The 24,317-nt window shown below is 39.3% G+C and overlaps 2 protein-coding genes across 2 annotated transcripts in view; one reads left to right on the top strand and one right to left on the bottom strand.

Moving 5' to 3' along the window:
- Positions 1-5,633: 5,633 nt before the first annotated feature.
- Positions 5,634-17,599, bottom strand: DECR1 (2,4-dienoyl-CoA reductase 1). The gene is made up of 10 exons (XM_035318595.1): positions 17,446-17,599; positions 14,306-14,508; positions 13,345-13,402; positions 13,170-13,256; positions 11,534-11,681; positions 10,578-10,677; positions 8,629-8,701; positions 6,316-6,462; positions 5,928-5,990; positions 5,634-5,835 (listed from the first exon to the last, which is right to left on the bottom strand). Exons 1-10 carry the CDS (start codon positions 17,521-17,523, stop codon positions 5,776-5,778), a joined length of 1,017 nt encoding a protein of 338 aa, XP_035174486.1. The 5' UTR covers positions 17,524-17,599; the 3' UTR covers positions 5,634-5,775.
- Positions 17,600-17,972: 373 nt separating this feature from the next.
- The window catches only part of NBN (nibrin), a 28,053-nt gene continuing 21,708 nt past the window's right edge, over positions 17,973-24,317 (top strand). The window contains exons 1-4 of the mRNA XM_035318588.1: positions 17,973-17,976; positions 21,266-21,326; positions 22,669-22,802; positions 23,355-23,500. Coding sequence (XP_035174479.1) covers positions 21,296-21,326; positions 22,669-22,802; positions 23,355-23,500 — 311 coding nt within the window. The 5' untranslated portion in view covers positions 17,973-17,976; positions 21,266-21,295. The remainder of the gene's footprint in view (positions 17,977-21,265; positions 21,327-22,668; positions 22,803-23,354; positions 23,501-24,317) is intronic.

The following is a 24,317-nucleotide window of genomic DNA, read 5'->3' as shown; positions in this document are numbered from 1 at the left end:
TCCCCTCGTGAGGGAGCTGCAGGCCGCCATGAGGCCTCCCCTCAGCCTGCTCTGCTCTGGGCTGAACAAACCAAGGGACTTAGCTGCCCCTCATATGTCTTCCCCTCTAGACTCTTTACCATCTTTGCTGCCCTCCTTTGGACACTCTAACAATTTTATGTCCTTCTTACATCTGGCACCCAAACTGTACATAGTGCCCAGGGTGAGCCTGCACAGCATAGAGCAGGACAATCCCTTCCCTCGCCCGGCTGGCGGTGCTGGGCCAGGATAGGGTTGGCCCTCCTGGCTGCCACGGCATGCTGCTGGCTCGTGTTCAGCTTGCTGTCAACCAGAAACCCCAGATCCCTCTCCACAGGGCTGCTCCTCAGCCTCTCGTCCCTCAGTCTGCACGTACAGACAAGGTTGTCCCATCCCAGATACAGAATCTGGCACTAGCTCCTGTTAAACTTCACATGGTTGGTGATTGTCCAGCCCTCTAATTTGTCAGGATGTCTCTGCAAGGCCTCTCCACCCTCAAGGGAGTCAACTGCTCCTCTTAATTCACTATCATCTACAAACTCACTTAGTATGCATTCAAGTCCCGCATCCAGATCATTTATAAAAACATTGAAGGAAACTGGACTTAAAAAAAAAAAAAAAAAAAAAGTAAAGACAAAGAAGCAGCTCATGTGCCAATGAACTTGGAAGCCTGTATGGACACATAAGAACCCATAACTCCCTCAAATAGCATCCACTTCTGCTTGTAAAGCAGATTCTCAAACTGGTAAATAATAGAAATATTCTCAACAGTAATTTAATTAAAGAGGATGGAATTCCAAACCAAAGACTGACAGCAGTTCTTGTATCATTACTGAGATGTAATACAATTAATCTATTTTCATTAGCAACTTAAAATTATTTTCATAAATTGTCTATAAACCTCTACTATAATTACACCACTTTTAGAGTACAGAATTAATATAAGTAAATGTAACAGAGACTCCAAGTAAACCAACAACTGAAATAAAAAGTAGAATTTCAAAATTTAATCGAGCAGGCAAGATGCACTTCTCAGTTGAAAGCAGACAATGCATACTGCTTTGCTACAGTATCTTTGCTACAGCTCAGCCTCATGGAAGTGATAACACCGTTGACTAACAGGTCAAGCAAAAGTCATTTTTTAAAAAAGGTACTTGTATTCCAGGACATTTCCTTGTAATCAAACTGAGAGTGCAACCCCACTGACTCTTTTTGTGATCTCCAACGTACACCATCACCTTTTCTGACTGATTCAGTTACCTTCTTGCACCTCCAACTTCATAAAAAGTATTAAGCTGCACAGCAATACTTCTTTCATATTCCCTTTTACCACCTGGCTCATTGGTAATCTGAGGTAGGGTCAGGAATAGGGTCAGGAATGCAATAGCTCCATGGGAAATAAATCAGCATAATGCAGTGCATAGAACGTGGATACCATCTCCTGCCATTTTTGCAGTTTATGTCAGACTGAGAAGAATGCACAACATTCAACTGCAGAGCATGATTATAGATTGGGCACCTCATGGGACTTATTTTCTTGATTCTTTTCCCCTTTCTCCACCAAAGACCTATGTTTTTAAGACCCATGTTTTGTAAACTAAAAGTAATGTTCTAGTCTCCCTGTTTCAGATGACGAGTTCCTAAAGGAAAGCTGGAAAGCGTACCCACCCTGCTGTTCAGATGCAACAGAAATTGAGGAGGGCTGACTTTGTGCTGCTGAGGACACTGGTTGGTAGAGTCCCTTGGGAGGCGGTTCTGAAGGGTAGAGGAGTCCAGGAAGGCTGGGCGCTCTTCAAGAGGGAAATCTTAATGGCGCAGGAACGGTCTGTCCCCACGTGCCCAAAGATGAGCTGGCAGGGAAGAAGACCAGCCTGGCTGAACAGAGAGCTGTGGCTTGATCTTAGAAGAAAAAAGAGGGTTTATAATCTTTGGAAAAGTGGGCAGGCCACTAGGGAGGACTATAAGGATATCACGAGGCTGTGCAGGGACAAAATTAGAAAAGCCAAAGCTCATCTGGAGCTCAATCTGGCTACTGCTGTTAAAGATAACAAAAAATGTTTTTATAAATACATCAACACGAAAAGGAGGACTAAGGAGAATCTCCATCCTTTACTGGATGCGGGGGGAAACTTAGTTACAAGGGATGAGGAAAAGGTGGAGGTGCTTAATGCCTTCTTCGCCTCAGTCTTTAACGGCAATACCGATTGTTCTCTGGATACCCAGTACCCTGAACTGGTGGAAGGGGATGGGGAGAGAGATGTGGCCCTCACTATCCGTGAAGAAATGGTTGGTGACCTGGTACGGCACTTGGATGTGCACAAGTCAATGGGGCCGGATGGGATCCACCCGAGGGTACTGAGAGAACTGGCAGAGGAGCTGGCTAAGCCGCTTACCATCATTTATCAACAGTCCTGGCTATCGGGGGAGGTCCCAGTTGACTGGTGGCTAGCAAATGTGACGCCCATCTACAAGAAGGGCCGGAGGACTGACCCGGGAAACTACAGGCCTGTCAGTTTGACCTCAGTGCCAGGGAAGCTCATGGAGCAGATTATCTCGAGAGTCATCACGCAGCACTTGCAGGGCAAGCAGGCGATCAGGCCCAGTCAGCATGGGTTTATGAAGGGCAGGTCCTGCTTGACGAACCTGATCTCCTTCTATGACAAAGTGACGTGCTGGGTGGATGAGGGAAAGGCTGTGGATGTGGTCTACCTTGACTTCAGCAAGGCTTTTGACACCGTTTCCCACAGCATTCTCCTCAAGAAACTGGCTGCTCGTGGCTTGGACTGGCGCACGCTTCGTTGGGTTAGAAACTGGCTGGATAGCCGGGCCCAGAGAGTTGTGGTAAATGGAGTCAAATCCAGTTGGAGGCCGGTCACTAGTGGCATTCCCCAGGGCTCGGTGCTGGGGCCGGTCCTCTTCAATATCTTCATTGATGATCTGGATGAGGGCATTGAGTGCACCCTCAGTAAGTTTGCAGATGACACCAAGTTAGGTGCGAGTGTCGATCTGCTCGAGGGTAGGAAGGCTCTGCAGGAGGATCTGGAGAGGCTGGACCGATGGGCCGAGGTCAACTGCATGAAGTTCAACAAGGCCAAGTGCCGGGTCCTGCACCTGGGGTGCAATAACCCCAAGCAGAGCTACAGGCTGGGAGATGAGTGGTTGGAGAGCTGCCAGGCAGAGAAAAACCTGGGAGTGATGGCTGATAGTCGGCTGAATATGAGCCAGCAGTGTGCTCAGGTGGCCAAGAAGGCCAACAGCATCCTGGCCTGTATAAGAAACAGTGTGGCCAGCAGGGCCAGGGAGGTGATCGTCCCCCTGTACTCAGCTCTGGTGAGGCTGCACCTCGAGTACTGTGTTCAGTTTTGGGCCCCTCGCTACAAAAAGGACATGGAGGTGTTGGAGAGAGTCCAGAGAAGGGCTACGAAGCTGGTGAGGGGCCTGGAGAACAAGTCTTACGAGGAGGGGCTGAGGGAGCTGGGCTTGTTCAGCCTGGAGAAAAGAAGGCTCAGGGGTGACCTTATCGCTCTCTACAGGTACCTCAAGGGAGGCTGTAGCGAGGTGGCGGTTGGTCTGTTCTCCCACGTGCCTGGTGACAGGACGAGGGGGAATGGGCTTAAGTTGCGCCAGGGGAGGTTTAGGTTGGATGTTAGGAAGAACTTCTTTACCGAAAGGGTTGTTAGACACTGCAACGGGCTGCCCAGGGAAGTGGTGGAGTCACCATCCCTGGAGGTCTTCAAAAGACGTTTAGATGTAGAGCTTAGGGATATGGTTTAGTGGGGACTGTTAGTGTTAGGTCAGAGGTTGGACTTGATGATCTTGAGGTCTCTTCCAACCTAGAAGACTCTGTGACTCTGTGACTCTGTGAAATAGCTTATGGTCATGCAACTGTATTGCAGAATTGGAGACTGAACATGGTTATCTTGAATCTCAGTCCAGTATTTTGACCACTTAACAACCCTCCTACATTAAGACTTCATACATATGGATGCAAGAAACCACTGGGAATTTAATTTTATCAATAGCCCATCTCCAGAAGATACCCTAATATTGTAAAGAAACACTTGATCATACCACAGCTCACAAACATACCTTTGAAAAAAAAATTTTGCAACTTTTTATTTTTAAGGTGTCAATGCCTTATATACAATTGTCTCCCATATGAAGAGAAATTTTAAGCATCTTCAAAGGATGATTTAAGCATCTTCAAAGGATGACAAGCGTAGAACAGTATATGCGGGCATAACTTCCCAGATATATAAATTAACTTCTGGGGGATAGACATGGGTATTACATAAGAAGTTTATCTCAGCAGTAGATGTGGCAAAACCCAAGGTGCTTTGAAAACAAAGCTTTATGTTTAAGAGACATCTTGAAAGCTGCTATCATCAACACATTTTCATTTTTTTATTATCTGTGGCACAGACAATATTCAGTCCCCCACAGGACCATCGCTCAGGAGATATGTGGTACATGGAAGCTGTATTATCATTCTGCCAAGCCTGCACAGTTCACCCTTTCAGTAGAATATACATTAGCTTGCTTCACCTTTGTATTAAGGCAATCAAATGATTCCAAAGTCAGAGGCTGGCAGATGTTAGTTAACATGGCCTGAAGTGGGGGTAAAGCAAGAAATATATAGCTATCAGCACTTGAAGGAAGGCATCTCTGAGTTGCTTCTATATTCCTGATTTTAAAATCACTGTATATGTTTCATACAGCTCTGTGTCTATCCTTGTACATGTGGATGGTCTGGAACTCAAGTTAAACAGAACTTTAAAAAGGCTTGGTTTTCAGGCTGTAAAGGCCAGCACGTCTTAATTTAAAGAATTCTACCAGTTGTTTAAAAGGGGTGGGACTGGGCATGGGGCGCTAACATCAGGCAATCCCCTAATATGGAAAATATAACATTTTTATACTCATCAGCTAAAAACTAGTTTGACCCATGTCATTTCTGATGGATGAACTGACTAAGTTCAGAAGTAATGCCATCTTACAGATTCTCCAGTACCACTCTGAATTCAAATGAAATCTGGGGACTCCCCTCATCTCACACAAACTAAAAGTCATTTGCTATTAGTATTTCATTTTCAAGAACATTACTTTATTCGCACTAAAGACAGAGCTACTTAGGAAGGCATTACTACCCCCTGAATGCCATTTTTAATGTTTGGCATAAAATAGTTAACAGACTGAAAATGTCAAAAAGCCAAGACCAAGATTGTTATATATTTTTTAAATATTTTTAAGTAACAGTATCAGTTACATTTCATCTCAGCGTATGTAGTACTTACTTCTAATGATTTGAAGTTTTGTTATTTACAATTTTAGGGCTTATGACTGAAGTGCAAACATTAGGACTTATGGTTTTTTTTTTTTTTTTTTAGATTACCAATTATACTCAGGTTCAACGGTCTTCAAATCTTACCAGAGCTACAGTATTAAGAAATACCTGCATAGACATGAGAAACCAAAGAATCCTCTGAAGTATTCTTTAAAAATCTAAAACATGGCATTGCTACGTAAGACATTAACCATAGAACAATAAAATGTTAATGAACTGTTGATTCGAGACTTATAACCAATTGAGAAAAAAACAGATGAAAAAACACACTATATTCAAAACATGACAATTTCTAAGTATTTTATTGAAATCAGCATACAAAAGATTTTTAAGGCTATTTCTCATTTGGTTATTTCTAAATATTCATGAAAAAGTAGTGGTTCATTTCCAGAATTCACCACCATACAGTTAGTACATTAAGAGCCTTTTGTTTTCCTAATCATTGCTTCCATCATATCCCACTGCTCTTTGGTAACCTAGAGAAGAAAAGAGCATTTAATTGGAATTCCATATAATAATTACACATCCAAGTATATGAACATAAAATAGCAGGGAAGAAATGTAGTACCTTTTTCAACTCATTGAATTCTCCTGCCATAGAAACATATTCTCCACCATCCATTCTAATAACCTAGGGAAAGCATAAACAGTATATTTAGTAAGTGGTTTTCCTGTAGCATTTCCTTGTTCTGAACTGCAAAAGTCATTTTTATTTATTTAGACCAAAAACTAAAATCCATACTCAAAACAATGTAATTTAATATTTTTTTATGTTCTTCTTTAAAGGTACTAACCACTATACAACACAATTAAAATGTTAATAATGATTGTAAAGTTTTAAAGTTGTTTTCTTTAATTTCTGAAATACTATACTGTAACCAACATCTTAAAAAAACATCAGCAAAACTCAGACCATCAGCATGTTGATTTTATGAACAAGATCAACTGTAACTTACTGCTCCATTAACCCAGCTTGCATAGTCACTGCAGAAGTAGGCAGCAAGATTTGCTATTTCTTCTACAGTTCCCAGACGGCCACAGGGAATCCTCTCAATCATTTTCTTCTCAAATGCGCCTGTTGGGTCAAGGCGGCTAAAAGCACCCTGAGAATTAAGAGAAACATATGAAATGTTTTAAGGACATTAGAAATTAAAACTAGACAGAAATCTGACTCTATGGAAAATTTAATAAGGAACTTCACATTTGTGAGCAAAATGTCTACACAATCTTTTGTCAGTTTGAAAAAAAAAAAGAATACAGGAAACAAATGAATTTATCACCATTTTACTAATATGCATCTGCTGAGGGTAGCAAGCTGGAATTAAACATTTGTTGGTACAGACACCCACAGTCTATCCACAAAAAAAAAGGGGGGGGTTGTTTTCCCAAACACCCTTGATATAGACTTTATATAGACTCAAAATTGCTGCGTAGACAGGGGAGAGGAAGAAGGTGAAATGAGCAGCAGCAAGAGCAACAGAAATAAATTTTACATGGCACAGAGTATGAAAAAAAGAAAAACAGTTAAATTGTTGCAATGGCTAGAACTAAACTAATTCACTCTAAGTTTTAATACTTTAATAGCTTGGAATTGAAAGGGAAATAGATTTTTTTGTTCTTCCTGGCTCCTCTGCAAGGAAACAAATTCCTCAGGCAAAAATAAGAAGCGCATTAGTAACATTTATCTTAAGTTACTGAAGTTATGAGAGTTAAAGCACACTGTAATTTCTGTAATCATGGCTCTACTCATGCCATTTACATTTTCTATAGGCATGTTTTTAAATGCCAATTTATAAGCTTAATAGCATTCCGCTTGTACGCTTCTTCCTTTTCCTACCATGACGTCCAGAAGCGTTTTCTGAAGACACAGGTGTGGCCCTTAAGGGGGAAAGCCTTGATTTTGCAATATGCTGGTTTAAGTAATAGAAATCTGCATTTTTGTTTTCAGAGAAATTTGATCTTGGAACCACTACGACAAACATAACACTTTGCTAAAAAAATCTAGTATCTCAAGTGGGAGATATATGCAAAAAAAGAATATGCAATTAATTTAGATTTTTTTAAAAGTAATAGGAGGTAGCATTACTGATATTTAAAGTAGTTATCTTGCCAAAAATTTTGAAATATGAAAATTAAAGTGATCTTGCCACATAATATAGCACATGCTAAAAAATTCTATAGATTCAAGAGGGAACAGGACAAACTAATAGAAGAAAAGAATCCATCAAGATAACTACAGTATGAAAAGATACCAGCTGGTATCAAACTCTCTGGGCCATAGACTATCAGAGGCTGGAAACAAGGAATAAATATAATCACATGGTGGTTTGTTTGTTTTTTGATACTCTTGACTAGAAATCCACTTGGTACAAAATCTAGAGAACTTTCAGTCTGAGCTATAATGTTGTTTTAACATTCTTACAAGTCTGCTGATACTGTTACTTATCTATCTTTACAGTCAAAAAGGTAAAACTAAGTTGTACAGTGTAGCATCTAAGACTGACAAAACAAAAAGGAAAGAAAAAGAAACAACCCTCTGCCCCATCCCCCAAAACAACAGCAAAAACAACTGTGGAACATTTTATAGATAGCCATAATACCATTATTAGCTGTTAGAACTCATAACTGTAATATTTGGACTCTATGTGAAAGGGATTCTTCTCTCTTCTCTTGCAGCACTGCTTCCTTTTTTCTTCCTGTTCCAGTTGGTCTGGATTATTTCCTTCAAACCCTTCAATCCTCCTTTTCACTCTTACCAAAGCTTCACATTTTCTTGCTGACTTATTTTTCTCTTTCTAGTTTTGTGCTTTTCAACAAAACTAGCGAGATTCTGTTCTCATACACCTAAAAGAGACTCTGAAATTTCAGGATTTAGATGCTTAGTTTAAGAATTAAGATTTCAGACAGAAAAAGGCAGTTGTACTCTGCCAAGAACTCACTTCACTTGACAAATTATGCATGTACATTCTTCAAATCCATATCTAAAAAAGAACATTAAAATATGTTGGTATGTCCCTCCTTCAAAACACTAAGAAAAAGTTTTTTATATTAGCATAGTGGAAGGGGTGAGAGCAAGTTTCCTAAGTTCAAGAAACTCTATGTAACAAATGTATTATTAATAAGTAATGGGTTCAACATTCCAGCACAGTCTTGGACTTCCAAGGAAATTATACCCTAACTCAATGGTTATAGAAGGGGTTAGGCTATCTTAAAGGTAAGTCTGTACTACAAAGCATATTCAAGGCTGTGTTTCACTTCATGCTATGTACCTTTGTTTTTATTGGACCTGGTTGAATCACATTGAATCTCATGCCATATTTACCCCACTCAGCCGCAAGAGACCTAAAAATTCATTAATAAAACGCATCAATATTTTAAACACATTACTTTAATAATGCTACTCAGTGCATATATATATATATATATATATGTATGTGTGTATATATGTATATATTCAAAACTTAATCAAATGTGTAAATACTAAAATTTGAGTCCTGAAACAGGTATTTCCTTAAGGATTTTTTCTTGTTTTTGTTGTTCTAAACAAAAAGATTTAGAGTTAAAAAAAATAAAACATTCACAAACAGAGGAATACTGATTTAACATGTGCATCATAGATAAAGCAATAGTAAGGAGGGATTCTATCTCTCCCTCCAAGTGTAGGTCATTTTGGCACCTAAATTCCTTGACAAACAGCTGTTAGACTACCGTCTTCCTCTGGTAGTTATGACCATCCAGTAAATATAAATGTCTCCAACATTTTTAATGTAGCTCTAACATGTTTTGAAATACCATGAAACAGATCTTAAATTCTAAAATGGGACCTGTAGAATAAATCTGTTTTATGCATTTTCTCTGCATAAGCAGTACTTCAGATAGATAATCTACTCTGGTGAATGAAGAAACTGTGTCAAAACATCCTGGAGAAAACACACACTTCAGTTCCATTCAGTTCTACAGAACAGAAATTAAAAACACCACTTATTTCTTCATATTTTTTTTGATAAGGAATTCCACTTACTAAATAGCTGCCAAACTATTATATTCCTTCTGACAAAATGCAGAGGAGAAGTTATTTTCTATCAAGGACTGCCCCATACCTAACAATGACAGAAGTCTTTTTGTTTGCCAGGTAACAGATACAACACATTTTTCCAAATTTTAATTGCAGACCTTGATTTTAAATAGTGATAGGAAACATTTTAAGTGGTGGTTTGTCTGTGAGCCAGCAGAGAAGAGAAAAATGCAAAAGAATCTCATTATTGAAATTCTGTAATTGAAATTTTAGAATTTGTTATTGCCAAAAGATGTAGCTCTACTTCCCCACAACAACTTTGCATTTTAACTTTCTTGCATTGGCTCCAACACTCTTCTGGTTCTCTGAAAAGTTTATTCAACTTACAGACCCACAGGAAAAAAAAGAAGGTCACCCTTTTTATACTTTTGCTTTCCAATGAAGTAGCAAACTTAATAGGCTTGATGTTCTGGTTAAGTGCCACAGCAATGCAAGGGAAAGAGCAAAAGTATGCAGCTGGGAACACCTTCCCCAATGCACTGAATGCAAGTTTATGTAACACAATTAACCCCAAGAAAGAAAAAACTGAACAACTAGCAGAGAGTGGCTAAAGGGGATGGGAGAGGAAACATGCCGAGAAAAAAAAAAACGCACCCCAGTGTGAATGCCACTGATACAGCAGCAAGTGACTTATGACTTTTTAAAAGCGTAACTTATCTTCCGGCATTTGATACACTTGGGAACCCAGGCTGTTCCACAGTCTTTGTAAATAAAAAGACTTCAACCAAAGAAATGCTGACTCCGTTGTTATTCTCCTCTTCTAACCATAGCAAATGGGTTTTGGTGATATTATTCAATTCAAAAGTAATAAAAGCGTTTAAAGTTTACTGAAGACAGCACAGATGAAAATCCTAAGCAAGTAAATTCCTGATAATTACATTTGTTTTTAGACACATGTGCACACAGTTTTCACTTTTTGCCCTGATAAAAATTGTCACAGTAACAAGCAGTTAACACTTCTTTCTGAAATAAGTTGTCAGCATACTATTTTCTTGCTAGAATACTGGAAGCTGGAAGGTTCTCTGATGATATAATGGCATGGGAGGGCTATATTAACTATACTAAATAACCTGGCTCGGTTTTCATATTTATCTTATTGCAAAGAAGTGAAAAGCAAAACCAACATTTCACCCTATTACTCACTTGCTCATTGCTTCTACACCGGCTTTGGCAGAAGCACTTGGTAACACAAATCCTGAACCACTCTCTGCATAAATTGTTGTAATAGCCAGGAATGCTGCTCCTGAAAGTTGCAAAAACATTTAAAAAACAACAAAAAACAATACACACAAAGATCAAATGCTGAACGTAAGGTAAAAAGCACCCTCAGCAGTACAGAATTTTGTAGCTCAAGTGTCAGGGAACCATACGGCTCTGGGCTGTAAGATTTTAAGAAAATACCGTCTTGCAAGTCCTTTTTATTTCAGTTCCCCCTTTTCCATGTATGTTAGAGTTCTTCCATATAAGTGGAAACAGGTGTTGATTAGGCTCTAAAGCTTAATCTAAACCTTCAGGCTTCTACTGATAATCAACATAAAAATACATAAAATCACTGACTAGAGTGAAGGCCCAAACTCTTACAGTGCCTTTTTAGAAGCTGCCCTAGTCTAGTAGTTACTAGTAGGTATTTTTTTTTCTAATTTCATCAATATAGCTAGTGCTATTAATCAAATCCTACACCTGTGAATTTTAATTATTTATATATTAACAAGTCCAGAAGGAAAACAAAGCGTTATTATGACTTGATGTTCATTTAAATAAGCATCATATATTTAGTTGCTTAATGAAACCAAGATATATATAGAAGACCCAATAGAAAGAAATAACATGCCTTGAAAAAAAAAAAAAGGCTTTGTTAAAGTTTTTACAAGTGTTTTACAATTAGTACAAACTCTGCAATCTACAATAGAATAATTGCTAACCAGTCCTACACCATGATTTTAAAGTATGGCTTTACTCAAAAAGAACTTTCTAGAAAAGACAGTGTTAAAATTGTGGCTATGATACATAATAATACGTAGCCTTACAGTGTAACGCAAGGAAAGCAAGGAATAGTATGTTACAATGCTTATTTACCATTTATCTTAAATTTAAGGTACCTTTTTGGGCTTTTATGAGCTCCTTTCCAATTTCCAGAGTTACAAAAGCAGTACCATTAAGCACGATATCAGTTATAGTTTTCCATGCATTAGCAGAGAGTCGTTCAGAAGGGGAAATAAAGTTTCCTGCTGCATTGTTTATCACAACCTGGAACAGAAAGAAAAAGAATTTACTAAAATTAACTCTTATTGAGAAAAAAAGCAGAGAATTTATAAGGAACTTCTTAGTGTACCTGGGTAGAACAGTAAAAATAGCCTTGGCACTACAGCGTTTTCAAATGAGGTACAGTGTAGGGAAGAGAGAAAATAATTCATCAAATTTTAACATCTGCAGCATCGATGTGAAACAGAAAACAGCTGTATTTCCAAACTGTTCTATGTTACTAGCCCAGTACTGAAAAGCTGAAAATGTAGATAGAGGATGACTTAAGTACCTTCCCTACTGTCTCAATTGTGTCCTAACAGAAAAGTTTGTCCCACATACCCAGACTTACAGCATTCATAGACACACCTGTTGTGCCTGTCACTAAAGAGAAGAACTAGATATTCAATTCAGTCTACGATCTCTCTTAAAGGCAAAAAAAGTGAAATTGAAGAGAAAGGAAATGCTTATAAAGAACAAGATGTGGGCAATATTTATTCAGAAAATTACTGATGTAATAAAACATTAAAAAAAAAGAGCAAGAAGTCTCCTCCCACTCTACACACACTTAAAACCTGGAGGTGATAATGTGTTTTGGTCAGAAACTGCAGTAACTAGCAGTCAAAACTATATCCAGGGTAACATGTCTACATATCAGGACAGTGAGCTGGTTTATTTTATATCACTGATAAAGCATGCAGTGATGAGAAATACTTTCTCCACTTCTTATTCACACATTCAGGATTCATCAGGTTCTCCTTTATTTTTATATGAAGCTACTGCTGAAAGCAAAAATGTCTACAGCAAACAGATGACAGTTTTAAATCTACAGAAAACAATTTTAAATCTCACTGAATATCCTTTATGTTGATGTTAACACCCTCATCACACTTTCTAATCAGGATTTATGACCTATGATTGCTTAGATTACAATAGACAACAACCCTTCTCAGAGTAAGGGGCTAATACTAATGCTCTGTGTTTTGCGGCAAACTATTAAAAAGATGTTTACCTTGACTGAAGATTTTTTCTTCATTTCAACAGCAGTTAATTTTCAAGTTGGAACCTTCTTTGTGTATTTTAATAATTCAAGCAAGGACCAAATATGTTTAGGACTATTTCTGCTTCTAATTTAAGACATTCTATTAATAACCAACAGATGTTATTAGATACCAGCAGAGGTAAAACATCTTCTCAGGAGGACTTTTGAGCAGTGTTCTGTTCACTTAACTAAAAGAATCCCATTGAAAGTATACCACTGCTTACAAATAAACTGTTAGTCCTTAAACCAAGTACAACTAGAGTATTTTAGCAACTATGCGAAAATTATAGCCAGTTTAACTGTGAATGTTAGCTTTATATTGAAGTTCTGCCACTTTTTGTCTAGTCTCTTTAGGGTCCATTAACTTTCTATCACAGTCATTTCCTTCATACATATGCAGATTATTTTCAATAATGAAGACTGCAGATCTATCCTTTCACTAAAATACTTACATCAGGATGCCCTGCCACTTGAATTAGTTCAGCAACAGCATTCTTAACAGAAACTGGATCTCTCACATCACACTGGATGGCATAGACCTGTGCAATAATGGAAGAAGAAGCATATAAATGCATAAAATCTCTACAACTCATTTAATGTATAACATTCACAATTCTGTAAATTTACCTTATTCCCTGTTTTAGAAGAAATTTCCTCTGCTGTTCCTTTCAAAACATCAAGCTTCCTAGAAATAAGTAATGACAGTGAATTTCAATTAAATGCAATTACAATTCAGATAAGAGCTGATTAATCTATTCAGAGCAAATACAAGCTAAATTTTAAAGTATTATTTAATGCACGCACGCGGGTATTGATTTTCATGAAAATAACTTCAAAATAATAATTATATTAAGTTACTACCTTTCTGAAATTTAGATAGATCGAAGTAATTTCTGGTTATTACTACTTAAAAGTAACTCAGAAGTGTCTAAAGTAGGAGACTAACATTAAACTAATCAAGTGTAGTAAACTAGCAAAATGCTTCCATTCTGAGTACACAATCATAAGTAACTTAGCTATTACTCTATTAGTACTTTAGAAGGGAATTTAAAACTAATATCTGAATCACTACTTAGAATAATGTCACAACACTTACTTTGATTAAAAATAAAATTGTTTTTCTTATCTTTAGTGTCTAAAGAACTGTAAAAGGACTATATTTTCTAAAAATTAAGCCGAATGATTGTAATTCTTTATTGCAACTAAAATCTATATGAAGAACACCCACAGTAATACAAGATGTCCACTAATGTTATTCTAATTTGTATTCTCTTCTATGCTTTAGTGGAATTTATATCATATTCTGGGTTATTTTGCTGCCACTTTTCATGCAGAATTTTTTTCTGAGTTTAGCTTATTTCTTTCTACTGCTGGTTATGCTGCAGCTCCAGCTGAACAATCTCAAATTAGACATTTGCAGATTGATCATCAGATTTGGGATATTTATAATATCACATTATAATTACAAGGGTACCAAAATAAAGTAAACAGAATAAATTTACCCAATTTATGAAGAAGGAAAAAAAAAAAAATCCACTCAGCATTCAATACTAAACGAAAGCTCTAAAACACGTTTGTTAGTATTTACCGGCTTGCTATAACACACTTGGCACCCAAACTGGACAAGGCTGTCGTCATGCCTTTGCCAAGCCCAGTACCTCCACCAGTTACAAAGGCTACTTTCCCTTGAAAGGTATTAGGTGGCAACATCACTTTTTGAAGAGGAGAAAAGAATGCAGCCTGTAGTGCACTGCTGTCTTGAAGTAACATATTTGGCCCACGGCTGAAAAACTGGAAGATAAAAAGAGGAAGGTTTTTTTTATTATTATTATTTCCATATAGAGGACCGCTACCCAAGATTAGATTTTCTTCTGACAGTGAAGATAACAACCATAACTACCTTCTTATTGTTACAAACACTAAACTAGGAAAGTACCTGAGCTGTTTTTAGACATTCCATTCTATCTAAAGAGCTATTGAAAAAATATTTTAATCGTGATTTTTATTATTCTGTATATTAGTTATTTTTATGACTGTCACTTTTACTAAGGTACGTGGAAACCCTTTACCAACAAATTACACATTTACAGCAGGATTTGGGCTTCAGGTTCAGATTCATACTGTACTTTAAGTATTAGGAGTTTAACCCTAATAAATACATGTGATTTTGAAATTACTTATCTCTACGTTTACAGATTCAAAAGCTTCACTAGCAGTGCCAAGGATTTCATTCTTTACTACGATGAAACATTACCCTTAACTGGCTTGAAGTAGGTAGAATCAAGCTCCACAAGACCTGTCCCAATAATTTCTGGAGCTGCTACACAAACTAATGCCATCTTGTTATCTGTGAAACCTTAGGTCCTAAGCATAACACTGTCCCAGTAAAATACCACTTACAGTAAATTAGCCATAGATTAACTACTTTTTGCAAGGAGACACATAGTTGGTACTTGTTTAAAGATACATGTGAAAGAAGAAAATTCAGAGTTACATTCAATGATCCATGTACTAAGAAAACAGCATGCAATATTGCACAGGATATTTTTGATGCTAAGAAACTAAGAAACTTGCAGAGAAAACAGTCAAGAGGGCATTTCTGGGATCCTAAAACACTAGAGCCCAGACCTAAACTGGAATCCAGCCCTAAAATAACTACTGATTTAAATACTTCAGCACAGCAGCATTACAGTAAAAGTGCAGAATGTCCCAAATTGTTTAGAATACAGAAGTTACCTCAATCTGGAGCTGGAAATATTTCTAAGTATGACAAGACTAGACCATTTTTATAGTGGGAAAAAAAAAAAAAAAAAAAAAAAAAAAAAAGAGGAACTCAAGAACACATGCTGTGTTTATTTTGTACTTGAGTCCTTGATGTGTCTATTTCATTACAAAAAAAAAAAAATAGTATAATTTTAGGAAGATTGCTTGTTTACTTTTATATGGCGTTGCAAACAAAAGCATAGAATTGTTCAATATGTTTCCTGTTGCCACCAAGAAGAAAGGTTATTTTAAAATAGTACAAATATAACAAGTTATTATTCTAAATACTAATTCAAATTTCTAACTGAAGTTAACAGATAGTATTTTTAGCAGTAATTGAATAATCTGTAGGTGCCATAGCTACAACATACAGGAATGCAAATTTCACAGATCTTAAAGTTGGCCTGAGAAAGCAAGTCTTTTTATGTGATAACACACTTGTGTATGAGTAACAGACATGAAAACAGATAGAAGTATCGTGGAATATACTGCCGATTTAATGGTGCTCATGTTCCAAGCAAATGATTAAACAAAAACTAAGACTGAGGAAGAGCTGGAAGCACTCTGTAGAATAAAATCAAGAAAGTAAAGGTCAAACTAAAGCTGGATTTATCAGGAAAGTAAAGCAATACAGCAAGTCCCACATCACTTATGTTAAACACAATTTGTTGATTATTTCTGGAACTTGGACTCCTCAGCTAATGTGCAATGGCTTCTGCACACACATGCAAAAATCCAAAGACTGTTTTAAGCAATACAAGCAGCTCGTATGGAAAAAAAATAATGGATATATTTTTCTGAAATAAAGTTCTACTGATCAGATCTGTCACCAAATGTCTGCAATTATTTTTTATTATTATTTTTTCCAACAAAAATAGAACTTGCATATTTTCACTGAATACCACAATACTCCTAAGGTTCCAGGAAAGGGGTGGGTGAGGTGTCTCTCTGAGGTCTTCACAGCTCTCTGCTCAGCTCATCTCCCTTCAGTTACACAGGTTCAGAGGAGGGCTTTGAAAACCTTCAGTTCATGACAGACACCCCAAACCAAGATGTCGTGGGGAGTCCCCCTGCCCCCAGGATAAGGGGATTACCCCTCCACAGGTGCTACATGCTGGCCACAGCCCGCTCCTTTACTCACATCACTACAGAAACCGTGCAAGCAGCTCTCCTCCTGCTGGAGGAGGATGAGGAAGCAGGCCACAGTACGGGCTTTAAGACGGCACCACGATTAATAAATTAACAGCATCGAGTAGCCGGTGAGGTTGGTATGAATCAGCAGTCTCCTCGTGAGACTGTTCTGGTCTCATTAGCAGTTTCACAACAGGCTTCCTTGACAGGAGTCATTCAATTTAATCTTGCCAGCATTTAAGATCTAGGCGTTAAATTAAATCTCAGGCGTAAAGATAAGTATAAATAAGCCAGGAAACAGGGTAAAACAAAGACAAGAACAAACAAATCCCCCACCCCGGGGTTGGAAGTAAATCATGAAACTACCACAAAAGGTCCTCCCGGAGGCAGTCAGTCGTAGGAAGCACTCTGCCTGGGCAGAGCTCGCTAGAAAAGGCCCTCAGCAAACCTCAGCAACACCCACACAGAACCAGCCGTGTCACTACTTTGACAGCAACATCCACACTTCAGACAAATTACACCCCGCAACTCTGCCAACGGGACCAAAGGGCAGTACTGACGCTTCCAGCCCCTGCCGTTCAGCCTGAAGGAAAAGAGGGGACAAAGGGGCTCTGCGGGGCACTGAGGGGAGCCGGGGGTATCCCGACCCTTTGGGGTCTTCCCTTAGGCACCATCAGCCCCTCGACACCGCTCCGGCACGGTCAGACAACTCCCCGCAGCTGCGGGCGGCTCTGACACCGCAAGGGCAGCCCGGGCAGAGCGGGTGAGAGGGCTGGCGGAGCACCCCTACCGGCCTGCCCGCACTCGGCTCCCCAGGAGCGGGGAGCGCCTTACCCGCCTGCCGCCGGACAAGGAGACCGAGGCGCCGCCGTGGGCACCCCGCCGCCACAGCAGCGCTGCTGCCGCCGCCATTTTGTCGAGCCTCAGGGGCGGGCTCCGGGCTGTGCGCCTGCTCCGCGGCCCCAGGGGGCGGCGGCCGCACCGCGGCTCCCGGGCAGGGCTGAGGGGCTGCTGCTGCTCCTGAGCCGGTTGCTGCAGTCCGTGGCGAGTCCGTGGCTGGGCAGCAAAATCGGAGCCGCAGTAGCTTCAGGAGCTCGACCCTGCCGGGCAAAGGTTCATTGCTTGGCTACTGCCTCGCCTCAGGAGCCCGATATGCGGCATGGAGCTGATGCGACTCTTTGCAGTCTTTGTGTTTCATTGGGTTTTGTCTCTCAATTTCTCAATGCACGCTATTTGAAGGGCTCTAAAATAGTAAGTTTTATTTTAAATCAAGAGACTGTCTTATGGGTTCCACTGAAAGAATTCGATGTGCCCTCTGTACCATCAGCACAGCTCCTCTCAGGCACTCTTACCAGTTCTTGCCAGGTGCTTTTGGGGAAGAGGCATTCTTTATTTAAGAAATATGAAAAGAGCTGTGGGGAAACAGTCTGCTAATTGGGATTCTCAAATGGGGCTGACACCACACGTCTTGTTTTGAGGGTGAGATTGGGCCAAGGATGTCCACAAAGCACTCCCTGAGACAACAGCAGCACTGAGGTGCCATCCCACCCAAGACCTGAAACAAGGTGCAATGGGAAGACTGAAATCCCTCTGCTTCTCATTTCAAATTCAGCACTAACAATGAAAAAGGCCAGAAAAGGCCTGAGCAGTTTACGAACATTAAACCCAGATAATCTACAGGGGATTATTCTGAGATAACATTTGATTTATTTGTGTAGAGCACATAGACTGGCCAATTGGAAAGGTAATGAATGACTGATACCAACCCTTTTGTACAGCTTGGGTAAGACAGAAAAGCCCATGCAGTCATCCCTCTCATCAGAATTAAAATCATAAGGCTATTATCAGAATTTTGTATTTTAAAAAAATGATTGAACACCGTTGATGTTCAACGTTCATAGACTGTTGATGCTCTTGTTTGTTGGTACTGTAGATTCTAGAGCATTTAAGACAATTATTAGACTTGTACACAGGCATTGGGCAGCCAATGAAGCAACGGGGCCAAGACACTTAGGAATAGTTGCCACAATATAATTAACGTTATTTTTCAAGTATCTAGTAGGTGTTAAAAAGTCATTCTAAAATTTTGATAACAGTTTTTCATTCAGATTAGTTCATTCCAACACAGTGAGGCTCAAGAGGTATGTAATTACTGAGCTAAGAAAGAAGCATGAAGAAAGGGAGTGAAAATGGATCAACATAAACATCCTACACAATATAGAAAGCTTCACTGCAATGAAGCTAACAAGTATGCAGGAACAAACTATGAACACAAACTTCATTTTCAGGTTATAAGAAAATAGTCTCAAAAGACTAGAAAGCAGGCATTCAAAATAACGCATTAGCACCTGCAGGGCCAAAAATATCTGATTTTATTTTTATTTTTATTTTTTTAATCTTGTGGGGTAACCTGAGAAATTATAAAACTGTAAACCTAGAGACATGTAAAGTATGTTATTTTGTGAGGGGAAAAAGTCATTAAAATCAGTAATACCTAGAAAAATATTACCCAAAAGTGACTAACTAGCACTAGTTGTATGCAAAGATAATTGTCTCAGTAATATTTTACCAAATGTCAAAGAGGTAATGGATAGTGGTATAGCAATCATAACTTAGGCTTTCAAGGTTTTGGCCAAGTGTGAGAATGTAGTACCCAGTAGAAACTTGAGTCCTCATTGTAAACTTGCATATCATATTTGAGTTGACACTCAAACTATCTTAATAAAATAAATACTTAGCACCTCATGATAAAGTTTAAAAACACTGCAAGAAACTTCTGAAACAAAAAGCTACTAAGAAAAGTCCTAGGTCAGAAATAACTATCAGCAAGGAGAAAGCTGCCATACTTAAGCCATGGACATGGTGCAGATCTACATTTCTGTCAAGAGTAAAAGATTAATGGTACATCACCTCAATATTGTGTTTAGATACTGTTTCACAGGGCTTGGTAAACTGTGGCACTATTTTATGAATTATATTCGATTAAGCCTGTAGCCTATATGGGTATGTGAAATGCCTCCTTCTGCATTAACAGTCACTGAGGAAACTCAGTTTGGAACCCTGATGAATCTTTTGTTTATGATCTGAAGAAAGGAACAAGTAGAGAACCAAAAAATATTAGAGGTTACTTAGATCAATCAGGATCAGAGAGACAGCAAGAAACTCAAGAAGTCTAGAAGGTAAATATGAATAAATAGGAAAACACAATAGCAGAAAATAAAATGAAATTGGATAAAAGCAGAGAAATGGAAAGTATAAAGATCATAATATGGTTTACAGGATTCATGCAGTTTCTTATGATGAAAATTTGTCACATAAGATTGTGATCACAGAAGTCAAGCCAATAGGATAAATAAGACACAGAATAATGATAATGAACTATACAGAGAACATTTAAGCAGTTAATATAAAGCTGGGATATAGTACTATTTAGGATACGCTATAAATTTCTGGTCACTCTAGTGAAAGTGAAATTGTAAAATTATGAGTGACTGAAAAAATGAGCAAAGAAGATGAAGAAAACTTGCATGAAAAGAGATTAAGGAGACTGTGGTCATTTATCTCAGAGGAAATGTAGGAGGGAAAATCTAAAAGGTATCTAAGTGAACATTTAAGGACAAAGAATGCTTAATTACACTGGGAGATTAAACACATTAAGATTCCACAGAAACAACATTCCTGACTTACATCTCATATTTATGTTTTATTCTCTTCCTATTAGAAAAACGTTGTCCCAAGTTCTCCAGTTTCAACTCCATCAGTTTCCTGATGCTAAAACTTGCCATCTGTATGCACCCACCCAATGGCTTTTGCTGTTTTGAAAAGATTAATGAAAAATAATTATCGATACTCATTACCAGAGAAGCAAACTGATTACCCAGTAGGAAGAAATGTTATCTTCAAATACTGGCCAATATAACCGTGGGCATTGAGAATTGGGCATGCTGTAACTTTGGGGTTCCCATGGCATGGTCAGAAATGTGTATTTTGAACCACAGCTCACACTGTTTCTCCATACTTGTCTGTTCCTTGTAGAAAAAGAATAATAAAAGATAAAATTAATTAAAATAATAAAAAGTTTAAGGACGTTGCAAATCATCAGCAGTGCAGGCGTGCTGAATGGACTTAAAATTCCCATGAACCCGCGATTTTTTCGTTACTTAAAACTAGTACGCTTTTTTTTTTTAATGTATAAGTTGCAGAGGTTTCAGTTGAGAGCTGTGTTTCTGTATTTCACCGTTTCCCTTCCCAAACACGATGGGCACACTAACGCCTTTCAGCAGGGCAGAGGGGAGGACAGCGGCCGTCATGGCGCCCAGGGCTCCTCCCGGCCCTCACTGCCTGCACCCGGCCGCCCACCTTCACCCAGCCCCGGGCCCGGCCGCCCCGCTCCAGCCCAACAAGGGCAGCCGGTCCCTACCTCAGCTGCCTGAGGGGCAGGAGCCGGGAGCCAGGAGCCGTCCGTGGCGGGGCCGGGCTGCGGAGCCTCCCCTCAGCGCCACGCCTGCGCGCCGGGCCCGGCTGCGCTGCCTGCCCCCTGCCGCCGCCATCGTGCGGCGCGGCTAGGCGCGGCACACGGGCGGCCGGCGGTGGTGGCCCCGGCCTTTTCCCGGCCCTGCTGCCCGGCGAACCGCAGCCCCTCACCGCGGAGGAGCCCCCCGCCGAGGAGCAGCCCCCCGCCGGGATGTGGAAGCTGGTGCCCGCCGCGGGAGCAGGTGAGGGCACGGCGGCTGCAGCTCCCCCCCCCCCCCCCCCTTCCTCCCCGCAGCTCGAGGGGTCCCGGGCGGGCCTCGACCCGGGCGTTCCCTTCAGAGGTCTGGGAGCTGCTCTTTCGGCCTCCGCTGCGGCACCCATCAGGGCTGCCTTCTGCACTTGAGTCCTACAGGCCCGGTGCGGTTCCTTTGGATAGGGCCGGCGATTTGGTGGCGGTGGGGCAGCTGCTATGTGCCTGCGGGATATGCCTGAAGCAAGGCAGCTCTGCGATACCCGGAGAGCCGAGCGGAGGGGCAGAAGGCAATCTCGGAGCCTCAGCCTGCGGGAATAATGCCTGGTTGCTGTGTTGTTGTTTCAAGGACCAAGTCTCGTGTTATTTCTTGCATGCGGGGTTTTGAAACTGTCCTGTCACTTTACCTCTCTTCCTCAGTATATCTCCAGTTTTGATGTATTGATCAACTCTGATATATAGCATATAACATAAAAGCTTTTTTCTTGACTTAATGCTTTTTTTTTTTTTTTTTTTTTTTTTAAAGAGCAGTCGTGTCATCACTGCATTTGCTCGTTATTTCCAGGTTCTTTGTTTGCTTTACTTCTTGGTGGCAGCAGCATGTAATCGCATTGAACAGGGTTTGATCTCTTACTGCCTAGAAAGCTCTGGAGCAAGAGCCAAAACACTAGTACTGGCTTTGTAATCAGGGCAAGTGGTTCTACACTGTTTGTATTTGGAAAGTTATTTGTCCACAGTTGATAACTAGCATTTAGTCACTAATTCATTCATTTTTATTAATAGTAATTGCTGGTTCACCACTAACTAGTAGGTGACCTACACCTTTTGGATGCGGTCAAGCCACACACACAGTGTTAGGCTGCTGTGTGATCTAGCTCACAAATACCAAGAGTGACCTGCATAGGTCAGAGACAGAACATGCTAAATATCACTTTGGTTTACATTGCAGATCTTCCAGTATATGTTAGGGAGGCATTTTATTTTGATAATAAGTTAGTAAATAAGTTATGTACCTGTAAGATTTGTGTATTGTGTACTTCTTTTATGAAGAAGAAAAGAAATAACGTACTAATAAAAACATGTTGTCCTTGCAAAAAGCATACCAACACTTCTGTAACTGCTTTGTGTATCATGAAATATATCCTTTTATAATGGACATAGCAAGGGGAAGAGGAAGAAACAGAATTGGTCCAAAAACTAAACGTGATTCTTATCAGCCTATTAAATGACATATAGTAAGTTTAAGGGTTAGAAATTTCTGAATTATTCTTAAGTACCTTGGTTGTTTTGGAGTTTTTTGTAAATTGATATTTTTCTGTCTTGTTTATTTTCAGGGGAGCCATATCGGCTTTTAGTTGGTACAGATTATGTTGTTGGACGCAGAAACTGTGCAATTTTAATTCAGGATGATCAGTCCATCAGTCGCAGTCATGCGGTTCTGACAGTAAGTCATCCTGTAACGACCCAGGTAAGTAGCCAGCATTTTACTGTATTAAAAATATGCTGTGTTGACAGCTCAGTTTACCACAACGATACAGCTGATGTAGAACCATTGATCACCTTTTTCCTTAGTCTTGGATTGTTATCTATATTTTTTTCTGGGGTGCTTGTCTATTTTGAGAAATTCAGTGGCATACTTCCTCTGTTCCAGGCTCCTATCTGAGCATTTCCTTTTATTCCAGAGTGAATATAGATTAGGAACTTTTATTAAAATAATCCCAGTAGGAAAATTATGTGATTAAATTTCATTGCATAGACAAGCCTTAGAGAAAGAAGTCTTGGTTCTGGAAAGTGCTGCAGTTTTATCATTGCAGGCTTGGTTCTAGAGTTCATGTTTTATTCCACATCATTAATTAGGGAACTGTGGGAAAAAAAATGTCCCAAGGAGAATAAGCAGGCAGCATTTTACTGTCATATGTTGCAATTTCTGTGGACAGAAATTTGAATACAATCAGGTGGAATTTCTTTTATGTAACCTGTTTCTGATAAACTATCAAGGCTTATTTACATTTGTTTTCAGAGCCAGTCTGTTGCAGTCCCCATATTAACAATAAGAGATACCTCCAAGTATGGTACATTTGTTAATGGATCAAAAATGAATGGCTCTTCAAGGCCTTTGCAGTCTGGTGACAGAGTCAATTTTGGAGTCTTCAACAGCAAGTTTAGGTAAGAAGAAGTACTGAGAATGATTATAAAATACTAAGTAAAAAATGCAGCTTTTAAAAAGAGTATATTAGCACATCATAGACCTTGGCAAGCAATAAATAGTACAGTAAAGAAATTTAAATGATGTTAAATGTTTAAAAAGTTTTTAGAAAGCAAAAGAGATGAATAATATTTGTCTGTGTTCCACAACCTGCTTTTGAAACCCTTATTGAATACATATTTTTATAATAACGATTCATTATTATAAATTAAGGAATTAAAATTATTTATAGTTCAGCATTGGCATTTAGAAGATGCGTCATGTACAGTAAGTGCTTTCAGGCTTTCTTAATTAAAGAACAGAATTTTAGTTGTGAAAATTCTAAAAGCTAAATGGTTCTAAAGGAGGCAGGAAAGTTTAAAGTAGGGATACAGTTCGGCTAAGCCCTTATTAGCTGTTGATAATGTAATGAGAAAAGAACTGAGAGAGCTGGAGACTGCTTTGTGCAGCACTAGCCACTGAATGCTGGTTGCTGTGATAGATAGATGTTCTATTGTGGATAGCACCAATTCGAATGACCACTAAAACTAACATTAAAGTAACCAGAAGTTGGCTTTGTTCCTTAGATTCAACTCCTAATTTTGTCACTGCTGCTGATATTATTTGGCATTAAAAACAGCCAAATACCCAATAAAACAGCCTCCACCACTTGTTACAATAAATTGTTCTGGATATTTTAGGTAGTTCCTGTACCACTTGTCAGATATGTTTATGTCACAGGACCAGAAGCATCATGAATTTTGTACCAGAAGGGTTATGTAACTTTCTTTCTCCTTT

Source organism: Oxyura jamaicensis, chromosome 2, assembly GCF_011077185.1.
Source record: "Oxyura jamaicensis isolate SHBP4307 breed ruddy duck chromosome 2, BPBGC_Ojam_1.0, whole genome shotgun sequence".
NCBI classification, from domain to species: domain Eukaryota; kingdom Metazoa; phylum Chordata; class Aves; order Anseriformes; family Anatidae; genus Oxyura; species Oxyura jamaicensis.
This window is presented reverse-complemented; position numbering and strand designations above follow the sequence as displayed.